The 15,908-nt window shown below is 37.7% G+C and overlaps 1 protein-coding gene across 2 annotated transcripts in view; it reads left to right on the top strand.

Annotated features, from left to right (window-relative positions):
* CHN1 (chimerin 1) overlaps nucleotides 1-15,908 on the top strand; it is a 96,115-nt gene that overhangs the window by 23,518 nt on the left and 56,689 nt on the right. For both annotated transcript variants that reach the window (XM_048061498.2, XM_066999784.1), the window contains exons 4-5: nucleotides 6,386-6,417; nucleotides 7,544-7,657. In XM_048061498.2, coding sequence (XP_047917455.1) covers nucleotides 6,386-6,417; nucleotides 7,544-7,657 — 146 coding nt within the window. The remainder of the gene's footprint in view (nucleotides 1-6,385; nucleotides 6,418-7,543; nucleotides 7,658-15,908) is intronic.

Raw genomic sequence — 15,908 nt, forward strand, 5'->3', positions numbered from 1 at the left:
TAATTTGATGGATTTGTATTTTTATTAAAGTTGTAATAACAGCTGATTGCACTTAAGCAAGACATAGCTGTAGGAAAGAACAATACATTAATTTTACAAGAAGCATTGTAGCAAAAAGTTTCCCTTTAACTAATGTTTCCATTGCTAATGAGGGTCCAAGCAGGGAGACTCTTGTTAAGGTTGTTGAGCAGATATCTTTCGTACATCAAATAAGGTGGGATGAAGATTTGAGGAAGAGATCTGTAGAAGCTCTGAGCTGTGAAAAAAGTTTTTTACTCACATTGCAATGTCGTTATGAAGGTTATTTTCTATTTTGTGCGTTCTTTCTGTTAGGGTTTTCCATTACATTGCTATACAAAATATTTGAAGTCTTGTAATAAGGGCTTGTAATTCTAGGGAGGCTGAATGTCCACTTTTAGCAGCAGGACTATTTCCAGTTCCAGAGTAATAACTTGGCACGAATGGAGATTTTCCCATTGACTTCAGTGGGACTATTCATGGCCAATCTGTTCGCAAGCTTTGTTGTATCTTATCGTGTCCAGGCCAACCGCTGGGCAAAATGGACATGGACCCCATGCCAGCTGGAACTTTGCACACTGTTGAGGGGGGCATAATTTTCTGTTTCTCTCTTCTTTATTTTTCTATATTATGGCCCATATTGTCATTCTTCTCCCACTTTTCCCTCTTGCACTTTTTCTTGAGAAAGCAGAAGGATGTTTCAGAGGACAATTATTACAAAAACGCTGACAGAAAGTAGAGTGCTGAGAGCTGTGCCAGCCTGTTGTGGCTCGATCAGATGGCAACCTGCCTTTGTACTCCATCGTGCCTGTGCTCACCTGGCTAGGATGAAGTTCTTAACTCCCTGCCTCCCATGTCTTTAGTGTTGTTGAGTGTGGTTGAATAGCTGCTTTTTATTTCCTCTGTCCAAAAGTATTTCACTGGTGGAAGAATTGCTAGTATGTGTGTATGTATATGTATATATGCATGCTTTAAAATGTGTGAAGGATTTTTGGTAGTCTTCTGACACTGTTCCTTGCGAGGCGCTGACACTATGCCTTTGCAATCACTGCAGTCTTTTATTTGCTGAGTCTTATCTCAAAGCTCTGCTGTTATTTACTTGTAACAACAGCCTTTCTCATAATGTATGCTCATAAAGTTGCCTGGGCCCTCTGCTGGGCCCTCTGCCCAGCAGCTATTCTTCAGTTTCTTCAGTTAGATGCTCTGAGAGCTGCAGGTGTGATGGTTTTAATGCTTACAGAATTAGAACCTTCATTTTTCTATATACTTCCTGGCTTCTTTGGAAAAAAATAATAAAAAGAAATGTAAGGAGTGGGAAAATATCAGTACTTTTGTACTAAGGAAATCTCACAGCAGATAACATCATGATTGTAATTATTGTCTAGCACAATGCATATGTCCCTGACATTCAGAGAGAAACTGTAAAATCATAAAGGCGTCCAGCATATCTAATAAGATCTCTTGCCATTTTATCCCAGACTAGTTTAACTGCAGAGAGTTGTTCTGGGGTCTTTTTGCCCTGGGTGATATGAAATCACAAGCAGATTTTATACTGAGTTCTCCATCATAGTATTCTTAGAATACTGTTAGCCTATCCAGGCAAATAAGCAGAGGTATAAACGTGTATATATATATATAGGATCTGCATATTGAAAATGTTTCCTCCCTCTGGACTGATGGAGATCCTTCAGCTGTTCATCAGATCCAGGTTGCCCTCTCAAACAAGAGAAGAGACCTATTCATGTCAGGCAAATACAAAAGCATCTGTATAAAGCTACTTCAAATACAAGTTACGCTGACCACTGTAATTCTCTCATCTTAATTTTAATACTGATAATTATAAAAATAAAATTTGTTAGGTATGATAGAGGTGGTTTACAGGGTTTAGAAATTGGTAAGAATTGGACTAAGTAAAAGATGTGGAAAAAATCAGTCAGTTGCAGATAGCTGCAGAACATTTTGCTGCAGAACAGATTAAGTACACATTTTCTCATTAAAGTATCCTTTTATATAAAAAGTCTTTGAAGCTTATTTTTACCTAATAAAGGTAAAAATGAAATAATACATTACAATGCAGATAAGTGTTTTTCATTATAAATATTGAACAATTTATGCAGCTGCTTCAGATTTGATGTGAAAATATATTCAGTGAGCAGTAACATGTTTAACCTTTCTCTGTGGTCTCAGCCTCTCCTGCTAGTGCTGAGCTTTGTGATCTGCTCTTTCTCAGCTGGGTTTCTATTAGCAGCCATGCATGAGTCAGTGGGGAGCAGAGTCTTTTCCTAAGTGGTTGAATTATCCAGCTGTATAAACAAATTCATAAATATTAGGATGAGAATTTTGGTCCAGAGAACATCAAAGAGGTCAGTGGGAGGGAACAACGTGTAATTTGGTAAGATATTAGCACCTAAATTGCTCCCCTTGCATTATTGTATTCCACTTATTGAAATAAGCAAGAGTGAGAGTGATGATTAGAGGAAAAAGCACTTGTTAAAGAATAGTTGGAAGTTACAACGTAAAAAACAACAGCAAAAAAGAAAAACCACACAGTCTTTTATTTTAGGTGCAAAGGCACGTGGTGTACGAGTGCTGATACTGTATTCAACAGAATGACCTACTTAACATGAAATGCTTCTCAAATACAGAGGATTTGAGTTTCTGCTCTGCTACACCAGTTTTGTATCAGAGCAACGCGCAGTTCTGTGGAGTTACATGGAGCTAGAAAGAACAGTGCATCCACTGGGAATTTTTTTATTGTGAACATGCAGTAGAGCCAAAGCTTTTAACACTACATAATGCTCGTTTGTAAACTTAGAATGTTATGGAATCATCAGCTTTGAAGAACGTTGGATTTCTGTGTGAGACTTCCATCAATATTGTGATGCCATTTGTCCAGTTAATCTTGTAGTGCCTCCCTGGGATTTCTGTCTGTTGTGCATATAATCTTTTATTTACATGTGTGTGTGCACACAGGCATATTGAGGGTATCCTTGACTGCCATCTGAAGGCATTCCGTGATAAATTTTAAATAATTATGTGTAGAAAAAAATATCAAACAGTCAGATGATGGGGGCAGTTAAAATCACTGCCCTTTCTTGCCCTGTAACAAGGCTTCATCATGATCCAGTGCAAGCAGTTAACAAGCAGTTAAACAGCATCTCTGCGTAGCCTCGTGAAAATGGCCTCTGTGAGCGGTCAAGAAGCACAGCAGAGGTTGGGCATATATAATGCACATCGTTGTTAGAGGTCTTTGCAGAGATGGCTTAATCTATGTCACATTCACCCAGAACAACGTCCCAGCTTTCATGGTAAGGAGACTCTTTTCTAAAGGAATGGTTACTGTAAGGTGCTTGCCAAGTCTGACCCACTTATCTGTTTATTCACTTGGTTTTATTGGCTTCACCTCAGTTTGTGGGGAAAAAAATCAGAAACAAAGCAATGGTGGATAACTTCATTCACCTTTGTGTTTCTTGCAGGTATCACAGAGAGGTCTGACATTTTCCTGTGGCCTCAGTGCACGTACAATACAAATAAGCAAACTGAAAGCCAGTATCTCACAGTTAATGCAGCTACTTCCCATCCGACTTGTGGGTGAAACTTCCAATAACTCTGTGAGGCCCTATGAATAAGGGCTTTTTTTTTTTCTTCTAAGTAAGAAGCAATATTAAAACTGTGCCAAACATAGGCTAAACAAACAGCAATAGGATTTTTTTCCCATAAATAAAAATTTCTGAGAAGTCCAAGGACATAGCATTCAGCTGGTCTTTGCTGCATACAGGGTAAATGAAGTAGCTAAGGCTGCTTTTACTCATGCTTAACAACACTCTGGTCCAAAAGCACTGCCAAATCAGACAAACTGCAGAGGACATTGGGCTATGTTTTCAGCTAACAGCTTTAATTAAAATGACCGCTTTCTTGCTATTTCGATTTTATTTCAGAACATATTTCCTTCCTTAGGTGGGTTTTAGTTCCAGTCCAGCTGGATGTTTTGGTTTTGTGTCCTGAGCTTGAGGCTGACCCAGTGTGGGTCAGGGGCTAACAAAGCCTCGGTGCTGGCTTCTTTTGGCTTTCGGTGCTCACGTGTAACTGGAAGATATGCGAGTACCTGCAGCTGTAATTTACATACATGGTGTGGCAGGAAGTCCAAACAGACATGAAAAACCAGAAACGTTGCATATTGTTAACTAAGAGCAAATGGCGCGCTTTCTTTTATGCCTAAGTTGCTATGAGTAAAGCTGTTGTAACGATACTCCTAGGGAGCGTTGTAGAAAGCTGAAGCACAGTGTTTACTGTCTTACATGATAAATTTGGCCTACAGGATCTCTGTTTTTGTAAGGTCACATGGACTGCACTAAATGTGTAGCCCAGCTAGTGCTGAGTGAATGAGAAGGCCCCTGCTGAGTTCAGATGGAGTTGCCTTCGAATCTAAATGCATACATTCAATCTAGGTGACAAAAAGCTAATATTATGAAAAGTAAAAAAGTTATGGAAAAATAAAATACAGAAAACCAGGCTATAAAACTAAGTGAATTCTGTTTAGCCTCAGTCTGAAATGGGTTCCTGTTGCGCAGGGGTTTATACAAACTAACCATTTTGCACATCAACATTTATATAGATATTTTTGAACAGTTTGTAAAACTGATCAGGAGAGACTCGATGTTAACAGAAGCGGTTATTTTGCTCTTTAACTCATCATCCACCAAGACGAGCTGCAAACCAAGCTAAAATCACCTCGGAGCCCATTGGAGCTTTGCTCTGCTGCTTTGCCCCAGTCTTCTGCCAATTCACATTTTCAAGTCATTTGCACGGAGGGCAGTATTACAATTTGTCGTGTGATTTCCAGGTATTCTGAGTGGGACCTGTCACATTACTAGTCCACTGCTGAAATGTAATGCTTTTGCCTATGTATATTTTCTAGTTCTATCATATAAATTCGCTGTATTGCTGAGATAAATATAAAATCACAACAGACAGACATCAAAATCTTATTCATAACACTAGTCTCAGGCAGTTTTTAAAAAAGAATGTTGCGTTTTCTTGAGAGTTGTAAAGTTAGCTGTGCAAAGATAGGAACTGTTGCAAGTTTATATCATAATAATAATAAAATACTTTCACTTTTTCTGTTTTCATATTGTTGTCTTGCTATTAATTAACTAGTCTGATTTTAACAGAAATATGTAAGAGTTTTTTTCTTTTTTTTTGAAATGATCCAGTCTCCTCAGGACCTTTGAAAATAATTCACACTGGTTAACTCTTGTTTGTTTTCATGTGGGAAAAGGAAATATTTTAGAACATGATTAATCTTTCCAGTGATTGAATGTTTTTTTCAAAAATGATGAACCATCAAAACAACTTTTGTTTGCTGGGAGTGTGGAAGAGTTGTCATTAGACTGTAGATCGGGTTATATTTTTTGACATTTTGGACATCTGAAATCTTTATACTCCACTGAGATAACTGGAGGGAAGTGCTGATTTTAATAGGCATCTTTTGAAAAGATGGAAAAAGGGAACTGAAGTGGCAGTTTACTGTAAGTATTTTGTATTTTATTATAGCTGGGTCATTTTAGACTCTTGCAGTTCAGGCTGTATAATTGTCGAATTTTATTCCCCCCAATTTTTCAGCCTATAAATTTAGCAAAGAAGGATAATATGGTGGTTTAGAGTATTGTGCTGATTTGTGGGAGTTCTGTAGTTCCGCAATTGTCAGAAATCTTCCTGGACAATTGCAAATGAATTACTTCATCTGAAATACATAGCAGGCAAATTGTCTTCTGACACCCTGACACTGTACGATCTCTGGATCACGGACTGGCTTCTGTTACATAGCATGACATATGCATATGTGATGTTGAGGTCTTTTAGGTGATACTGCAGATCACACATTTCAGTGAAGTCAAGTAGTGCATAATTAGGCACTTGCTAATGATCCTTTAATCTGCCTCTTGCCCTCACTCTGATGGGATATGGTAGTGGTTGAATTTCTCACAGCAGAGACAGCAACAGCTTTATGATGGACGATAGCCTGTACATTTAAGAGTTTTGTAGGTGTTTCACTGTGTAAATGCACTTAATACAGTACATTTATGTGAAATGAATCTTTTATTTCATTTCTTGACAGCTTGCACAAGCAATGCTCGCTGCCCAAGTAACCCAAGCTGTTCATTCTTTCTCACCTCATTTTAACCATTCAGAAGTGCAGTGTTCTCCTGAAGCTCCGCCTTAGCTCTCCTTCTGTTCCACTCACATGGGAAATGCTAGGGTGGAAAATGATTTTGATCCGTACTTCACTTCCTAGTTCTAATTCTGTGTTACAGTGTGCTTTCTATGTCAACGTGAAACATTACAATTTCCATTTGTTTTTTTCTAGGTAGAGAACAGACCCAAATATTATGGAAGAGAGTAAGTAACATACATCTCAGCGTGGTTTATCTCCACATGTTGGTGGATAATATTTACAGAAAAGGTTGAAAGTGTTTGCTGTGGGCACATTGTTTCTTCAGCCTGTTTTGCAGAGAGGGACATGGGCCTGACATGACAGCTGTCCCTTTCACAGGCAGCTTTCCTTCGCAGCAGGTGGCTTTGCAGTACTTTGCTCCGGTAGCTGCTCAGCTGTCTCTGTTTGGGACCTTGGCAAGGTCAGGAGTTGCCTTTTGGTGGGTGAACCATGAAAAGTCAGTCCTGCAATGCAGAACTGCATTTGCACCTCAGCCCTGTTGTTTCTGCCAGGCTGCTCCTTACGCATTTGCAACAAGGGGCTTTGCTCCATTTCCTTGCACTGTGTCTTGTGTGAGCATCAGATTATTATTGCAGCATTTTTGTCTACCTAAAATTGCAGCTGCGTTTTCTGATGGCTATAAATATTATCGAGTGATTCCTTAAGTGAGAAAACGATGTTTTTCTGTTCTTTTAGAGGGTTGTCTCTTTCTACGCCACCCTTCAATTGACTTTTGCAAAAGATGTGTGTGTGCAGAAAAAAAAAATCTGAAACACAAATGCAATATATATGTAACATTTATATGTGTATTTGTCTTCAGAATGCTGCAGCAAACATGGTTAGATTTAGTGTGGGGAAAAAAACGGATCTGATGTGTATATTTTGATAAAAGATGTGTGGCATTGCTAGGTTCTTACACCAGTAATTGCTAAGATTATATGCAATCCCTAACATTTTAGCAAGTTGCCATAATATCCCTGAATGCTGAGAAGCACTGGATTGCATGCCTCTGGCACAAAGCATGTGAAGCCAAGAGGAGAAAATGGGCTTGTTTCTACATATGAAATAGATGGTTGCAGATTGTAAAAGCAATATACTTGTTTCATAGATGAAGAGAAGCCTTCCTAAACCATTTAAAGTGACTTCAAATATGGGGAGAAGGGAGGCTGATTTAAGATGTAGGCTCCTGTAAAACAATCATTTTATGTTAGTTTCTTTTTTAAATACCATAGTTGGTCTTTTTTTACAAGAAGAGGAAAAGGTGTTTTAAAAGTGAAAAGGCATGTGTTTCAAAATGCCTTTGTTCCTCAGATTCCATGGCATGATCTCAAGGGAGGAAGCTGACCAGTTGTTAAGTGTTGCAGAGGGAAGCTATCTCATTCGTGAAAGCCAACGGCAACCTGGAACCTACACTTTGGCATTAAGGTTGGTAATTAATATTTCATTTTAAAATTTATAAAATATTTAAAAGATTATACTGTTGTGTTGGCCTTAATGCTTAAACTTCCTTATGATTTTTTAAATATTTTTTTTAAATCATGGTAAGCATTTAATGAACTTGAACCTTTTTTTACCCTTATTACAGATTTGGTATCTTTAGCTTTCTGAAGTGCTTTAGTCATTTATGAAGTGCTAACGTTCCTTGTTGTTTGCACTGCCAAGATAATAGCAGTTGTGTTTTTGCTGGTTGTCCTTCATTTTGCTTTTTTCCATGTACCTTCCAGATGAGACCCCATGTGTAGACACTGAGGGAGCATGCAGTTGAGAAGTAGAAGGAATCTTATGAGATCCCATGACTGGTCGGCTCTGTGGGTTGCTAGCTAGCTAGCTAGCTGTTGCTGAAGAACAATTAGTTCTTTCTAGTCCCTCTACAGAGTGGCCAATAAATCAGTTGATTTTTTGTCTGAACCCCTCTTAACTAGCAGTGTTTGCAGATCTCTTTCCTCATTCTGCAAAACTCTAGCAAGTAGATCAGATAGTATCAGATAATAAATATTTACATATTTAAAATATGTAAATTTTAAATAGTATAATTACTTTTAAAGTAATTGAGATTATTTTGGTCTGAGCTGTCAAATGGGAAATGTTTTTTTTTTCCACACTGTTTTAAATTGAAGTAGTACAGGAAAACGTTGAAAGAGAAAATACAGTTACTGAAAGCTTTATGTAGGTAAAATAAGATTATGATTAAAATAAAAATATCCTGGAATACTAAGTTGACATAAGTTAGTTTTCTTTCTCAGAAAAAAGAAAATGTATGTTGTACCAAGATACTTGTTTCTGTAGTATTCAGATTCCAAATAGAAACATTATTAACATTCATACTGATTTGCATTTGCAATGTGAATGAATTGGTATTGCTTATTAGGGTCTAATACTACCTCTACTTCTGCTCTTACAATATTCATTCACAACTAAAAAGAAAACAGTTGTCTTAACACTGATCTTGGAGGCAAAGAACTCCTGCTGTTTGCTGGTGATGATACAGAAGGCACAGGGCCTGTGACTGGTGAAGCTACTGAGCATCTTGCAGGATGCACTAGCATAGTTTGTTTTACAAATGCTCCTCCAGTCCAGCAAGACAAAAGACGGGTCTTTTCTAGGTTTGATGGTATCTTTTTCAAACCGGAAAACCCTTCTGAAAGCCATAAAAACTGTTTTTATAGCCAATATAATAGAGAATGTATAGCTGTTGGTGATCAGTTTGGGAAATAGTTTGAAATGATAGCAAAGGTGTTGTTACTTCCTTATTCTGAAGAAGTTCAGCATTTGGCAAAACACCTCAACCTGAACCTGCAACACGCTGTAGCCATTTCATTACATTTGAGCACAGGCATGATTACTCGAGCTTGATTACACATATATTAGGGGTTGTGTTCTAGAATGCTGCTTTCCATTTCACAGCAAGTAGTGCTGTGTTGTCTTGCTGTTGGCCTTTAACATCTATGAGTGAGGGTCTTTGTTTGCTTTCATACTTTAGGTGGAAGATCTCTGTGAACTGCAGTAGAGAGATTTCTTTTTTCTCTCTACTGAGAAGTATGGCATGAGTCTGCATTCCCTCTGGCTGAAGGCAGAGTTTTGCTGAGGTTCCATTTTTCCTCTCCCTGGAATTAGATACTCAGAATATAACAATATTCCCAATGAGCGTGGTTCTGACTCTGTCAAAAATACCTTGGTGTTTGTTGTTTGATTGATTTACTTATTTTATAACACATCATACCTAATCTACTTCAACATCAGGTATCTGCTATATGGGTAAAGTTACTGAAGTAGTTTAATTGGAAGTTAGAAAAAACACCAAATAAAATCTTGGCTACAAAGCAAGCTACACCAAGAGATAGAGGTAGGACTCCTTATTATGACTATCCGAACATATTTTTGAGTGCATTACTCTCTATGCTGCAAATTGATAGAGATTAATGTATCTTAGCTCATCTTTGTGAAGTGGTTGTTTATCTTCTGAAATTACTATACAAGATCATGTAATAGAGGGGTATATTTTAGGGGAAAAACACCCACTTTCTCTCTTATTTTGTGTCTATCCTCATTGCTTGCTCCCTTCTAGACTGTACTTACCGTGGGCATCTTCCAGAAGTACTTGGATTGTCTTTGCTCTGCACTGAAGACTTCCACTTGTTAAACAGCTTTAATCTTTCTAGAAGATAACGGATAAACTGTTAACACCACAAATCATAACTCGTTTGTAGGCAGACAGAATTCACAGACATAAAAACATGTTTTTGTGAAATCTGGAACAGATTGGACAATCACATGAAGCTGCAGCGCTCAGCTACAGCCAAAGAGCTCAGAATCCAAATGCAGTTGGTGCATGAAGCTCTCTGAGGTGCCGTTCCGTTCCTAGCGTAGCTCTTCTGCATTTCACTTTTTTAGCTTATTCTAAGGGATACCTTAAGTCATCATAAACGGAGCAGATTTGAGAAGAGATCTGGTTAATTCTTTGCAAAGAGTTTATCCCCAGTTACACACCTTTGTAACTATATCAGCAAGTTCTCTGACTATGAATACACGGGGCTGGATACAGTACATAGTCCAGTCCAGTATCCACTCTCTAATACCTTTTAACAGCAGATGTTGAAAGAAAAGCATGCAAACAAGATGAATATATAGTAGTAGTTCTCTGGTGTGCTGTGCCCTCTCAGTCTCTGAAGATTGCTGTTCAGGGACTTCTGAGCAGAACTGTTACATTTGCTATTCTTTCAGGATCTCGATGGAGATTTTTTATTTTTATTTTTTTGGTATAGTGGCATTCTGAATGCATTAACTCTCATAGATCTTGCTGTCCGCAACTGTAGCATAAGTCCTATGCCTTAACTATGTTTGATGGGGAAAAGCATCATTTTTTTGTGGATTCCATCTCATAACTTCATTTGATGCTCCCTAGTTTTTGTATTATGAGAAACAGTGAACAATTGATCCCCATTTACTTTTTCCATGCCAGTCATGTCCCTCTTATTCTTCTCTTGACAGGTCAATGAGCCCGAGGCTATATGTTCAAGTTTTGTAGTGAGGCTGTTCCATACCTCTCATCATCTCTCTCATCTTTCTGTGTGCCTTTCCCTTACTCTGTGATGATCTTTTGGAGGTGAGGGGACCAGAACTGCACATCCTGTTCAGGATGAAGTGGACTGTGAAGTTTTCTTTCTTTGTTCTCTAAGCCTTTCCAAATGATTTTTTGGACCACTATGGAACATTAGGCTCTGATGCTTTTATAGAACTAACTTTAGTAAATCTAAAGGACTTGTTCCTGAGCTGCAGTAGCTACAGACGTAGCCTAGCACAGATTAAATGATCTCATGTAGGACAGGACAAATAATAGCTTTCACAGGTTTAACAAAGTCAGTCGGATGTTCTTAGTGCAGTGTTGTGGAATGGTTAACTGAGTTCAGATTTTGAATATTTATTTTTCTTTAATAGGGTAGAACAAGTGATTCTCACCCCAAAAAAACTTCTCAGTTATGTTGCCTGTGAGTTACTATAAAATATGCTTGCCTTTTACATAAGAAGCTGCAGTTTGATCATCTGATGAGCTATTTTTGTCCACTTTTGACCGTTATTGTGCAATTAGTTTGCTTCATGATTTAAAGGTAGAGTACCTTTTAAATCAAAATTTGAAACAAAAGAGGTTTTCAGAAAACAAAAGAAGTTTTCAGAAAACAAATTTTTCAAAATTTGTAACAGAGGTAGAAGTATGTTGTTATGGAAAAAGAAAATGATAGTTTAATTTTTATTTTTTTTTTAATGTGTGAGTTTGAATATTTAACCAAAGCTGTCCTTCAGATAAAATTCATGTGCAGGGCCTAAGAGGGCCAGTGAAATTGTATCAGTTAAGAAACCGAATGAAATAGAATGAAACGTAAACACAAATGAGAGCATCAGATTGGCACCCTATTTTTAACGCATGTACTTAATCATGAATGCATTTTTTTTGCAGTTTATTAAAAAAAAAGGCACAACAGAAATCACCAATGTTTACTATTTAATTAATCAGAGAATGCTAATGAAAATTTTTTGCATCCCTGAGGTTTAAAAAAAAAAAGACTGTCATAAGATTATTTTAGATATACACGTGTGTCCGTATATATCCGGACATCTCTGTGACTATAAAACGTATAAAATACATTTTATTGTTAATTAGATGTTCCAAATGGATGAAAACTGAAAATTCCTAATTAACTCCTGGAGGTATTAGATCTGCTTTTAAATGTGGCAAAACAGTAGTACAGTGCTTAATGCTAAGACGTATAGCAAATGACAGTAACAATAAGACATGGTTTGCAATGTAGCCTTTTGTGGTTGAGAGCTTGTTTAATAATTAGGATGAGGATAAAGAGGAAATGGGTAGAGATTGTACTAGCGGTAGGCGTTGAAGTGTGATGGTACTGCGTGTTCTTTTGAGCAGATATCTGCTGTAGCACGTTTAGTTGGTTACCATGGTTTCCCTTCCTGCAAATTCTATTGTTGTGATACTGAGAATGAATTGAAATAAGGTTCTGCAGCAGGATTAAAAAAAGGTAATAATGTTAGCCGTGATTATGAGTCATGGGTTTTTTTTTGGTTATTTTTTTAATGTTTGGGGGCTAGGGCATATTAAAGATTATGTGGCACCAAGAGAGAATTCTTAAGGCAAAATAAATGTCAAAAATTAGTAATCCTTATTTTAGTCAACCAACTGCATGTATTGTGCAAGAAATTGATACATATATCCTCTCTTCCTAAATTATGAAATTGCATTAAGAAACTAGCCACTAATATTTTAAAAGGAGTCATAATTGGCAGGCTATTAGAGTATAATGCTGCAAATGAACCTTTTTAATTTCAGGGGACAATCGCTTTGATAGCTGAATGCTGTCCGTTTTCAGTGGGCTCTTTTGGGACACGTGTGTAGTTCCCTTCCAGAACATACACTGATTGCCCTGGGATTACTTACCCATCTAAAATTCAACATCTGCAAAAGGCTTCTTGACTTCAGAGGTCAAAACTGCATGCCTGCATTCTGCTAGGAAGCCTAGTTATACAGGCTGGGACACAGGAGAGAAATTGGGGAAAGAGAAATGTTTGAAAAAACTTTCGTTGCTAATAGCTGAATTACTTTTTTTTTTTTTAATTATCAATGTAGCAAAATTTGGTCATACCTTATCCTGAATCCAGAGATGATCTCTAAGTAGTCTGAGAGAGGGAACCCAGCAAAACGGTAGCTGACTGCATCCCTTCACTTTACCTTAGTAACAGTATTCTGACATCATGTCGCTTGGTAGGAAAAAAAAATACAAAGACCCTTTTCAACGCTAAACTTTGCACATCCTTCTATCTCTGTATGTTTTTTACCCAATTTGCAGCTCTGCACCAGGCATTGATTGGCAGTAGCAAGGGCTGAATTCAGTTTCTAGGAACCTTTCTAGAATATTTACACAAAATTTCTTGGTCCCCAGCTTAGAAACATGGGAAACTATGTCCACATAAGTGTCTGTGTGTATATACACACACGTGCACACACACAACCTTAAAGCTTAGCTGGGCTAAGTAGAGTTGCTCCAAAACCTGACCAAACATATCTGTGGGGTACGTTTGTTTCAGCCTGGCCCATTTTAATCAGATCATTTTTCTTTATTCTGTGTGAAATGATGAAAGAGTGCTTCCTCTGTGGCGGGCTGAAGCTCTCGGGGAAGAACTCTTCTTTCTCCCGGAGGCTTAGGCCGTTACACTTGCATAGGCACAGAATTCAGGTGAGTGTTTCAAAAATTGGCCACTAAGGTATCTAAAGCTTCTTTTAGATGGAGGAAACGGTTTATGCTTAAAGCTATTTTAATAGGCTAACATAGCAGGTATGCCAGCTGATATGCTGGGCTTTTTTTTTTCTTCCTTGTGAAGAGCCAAATATTTCTTTTATGAAGGCTTAAATTCTACTGAAACTAAAGCTGTCATCCTGTTGGCTGGAAACATCGTATGAGCTAGAGCTTGCCCCAGGGAAAGGAGCATGCTGATAAATTTTGGAGCTCGCTTTTATGCTCTGAAATAAAACAATTGGACCTCTATTTAAATGATATTCCATGTAAAAGAAGTTTATTTTTCTATATAAAATTTTGTACTGAATAATATACTCTATTACTTTGTCAGTAAAGTGGAATGTTCAGCTACCAGTAAATAACAAAGCTGTCCTGTGTGCTGTCTGTCTTATGTAAGTGCAGCTGGGCACTACCGAGATGTCTTCGCTTAAGTATTTAGAATAATAATAAATAGCTACTAACCTTAATGAGTAATTAACTGGCTACCTAGGCCTTCCCACAGATTAGAATGCTTTTTTCCTTATGGTTCATGTCTTCTTGCTGTGTTCCTGTTCTCCTTCCCTCCTCTTCCCATCTGTTGTTGTTGTCAGCTCTGTTTTCTTTTGGCTAGAGTGTCTAATTTATCTTTGGCAATTCAGCTTGCTGCAGACTTTCTCCTGCTCGTATAAGTTCAGTACTTCTCAGAGGTACTTCAGTACTGCTTTGGTAGCGGAGTGAACTTTTTGGTAGCTTGTCCAAGAGCTGTCTGCATTCAGTGCATGTAACTCATGTTCATTTTATGCCATGTCCTTCACCTCTGACTGTAGCTTCTGCTGAGCCACGAAGATCTATTGTAACCCGGTGTACAGCGAAGGTATTTGGGTTTGTGGTGAGGCACCGTCATGGAGCTCAGATCTGGGTTCACTTCTTGGCTTCACATATGACCTAGCTCAAAGCTTTTTTGTTCTCCATGCTTTGCTTCCTTCTCCATTAGGAAGAGTATTTTCTTTCCTGTGTTGTCTCACATGTTTGTTCAGTACATCAGCCTAGGATCTCTTAAAAATAGCCTAGACAAAGAACTGGAAATTGAGCCCCATCTCCCAGACCACCCTCAGTCAGAGCTCCTGAGCAAGAACCTGTATTGTACTGTGCTGTTCTTAGGGTCTGCCCAGGCTGAAGCTTCTAGGTGCTATCAGACTTGAAGCAAAAATTTCAAATTATAATGCGGTCAATTGAAAATCAAATTGTGTATCTGTGTCCATAGCATACACTGTTCGATCCTCCTTTCCCCCATTCCTTCCCTTTCAAAAGGATGCATTTCTTTTCTGTCATCCACAGGTTCTACTGGAGTGCCTTTCTGCTCTACTGCTCTTAGAAAGTGATAGAAGCCTATCTTCAAGTTAGTCCTTTGGTTGGCTTCTTCTTTTGTATGCTTTTGATATACATATTTATAAACCTTTGTGCTTTGAGAAACAACTTTTTTCCTGTGCCTCATCAGTAAACATAAAAAGTCCTCCAGCTGTAGATACTATGGATGCTTTAGAAATAGGTTTTCAAAATAACACACAATAGCCTCATATTGTTGTTTAATCTCATAATTGTTTTCATCACAACATTTATGAATTATTCAAACACCGAAAGAACTGACAGCAATAAACATTATCTGTCCCACTTTTCCTCTTCCTTTTCCCTCTTTTCTACTTTGATGTAACTTTTCTGAGTTTAGTGTAGTTCGTCCTGTTTTCATAGGTGCTAGGAAGAGCATCAAGCTTTTTTTTTTTCATTTATAACTTGAGTAAATGGAGTCTAACAGTTTCAGTAATAAATTGAGGTTTGCCCCACTTACGACTGCACTTGTGCCAAGGATGAAATTATATTCTAGAAAACCAGAATATAAAAATAGAAAAGTTGTTAGTCTGATCTATTAGTGGCCCAGAAATTTCTGTTATTTCGGGCAATACCTAAACACACAAACTAGGTGTGTGTGCACATGTATTTTTTTGTATGTATTATGTACATTTTCAGAAAGGTAGGGCAGCAGCTGGATGGAATCTTTAAAGTTATTCTGTTTCACTGAGGCCTATTAAAATGAAAAATCCATGGTATGATACATAATTTTAGTGGGAATATTATTTTACAATGAGTTTTTATCATCTGTTCTCTCCCACTGTTAATTCACAAAGCATTTTAATGGCAGATCAGGCATCACCCTAAGAGAACTAAATCCTTATAGATGGGGAAATGCTGCAATATATTAATAAACTATTCTTCTATCATTTATTTATGTAGTCATGGTCAAGAGACATTAAGGGGAGTTGCCCATGTAGAACAGTTAATTTTTATTCATTAGCAACACAACGCTGTTTTGAAAATAACACAACATTGAAAACATT

The sequence above is a fragment of the Anser cygnoides genome, chromosome 6 (genome assembly GCF_040182565.1).
Source record: "Anser cygnoides isolate HZ-2024a breed goose chromosome 6, Taihu_goose_T2T_genome, whole genome shotgun sequence".
Lineage (NCBI taxonomy): Eukaryota > Metazoa > Chordata > Aves > Anseriformes > Anatidae > Anser > Anser cygnoides.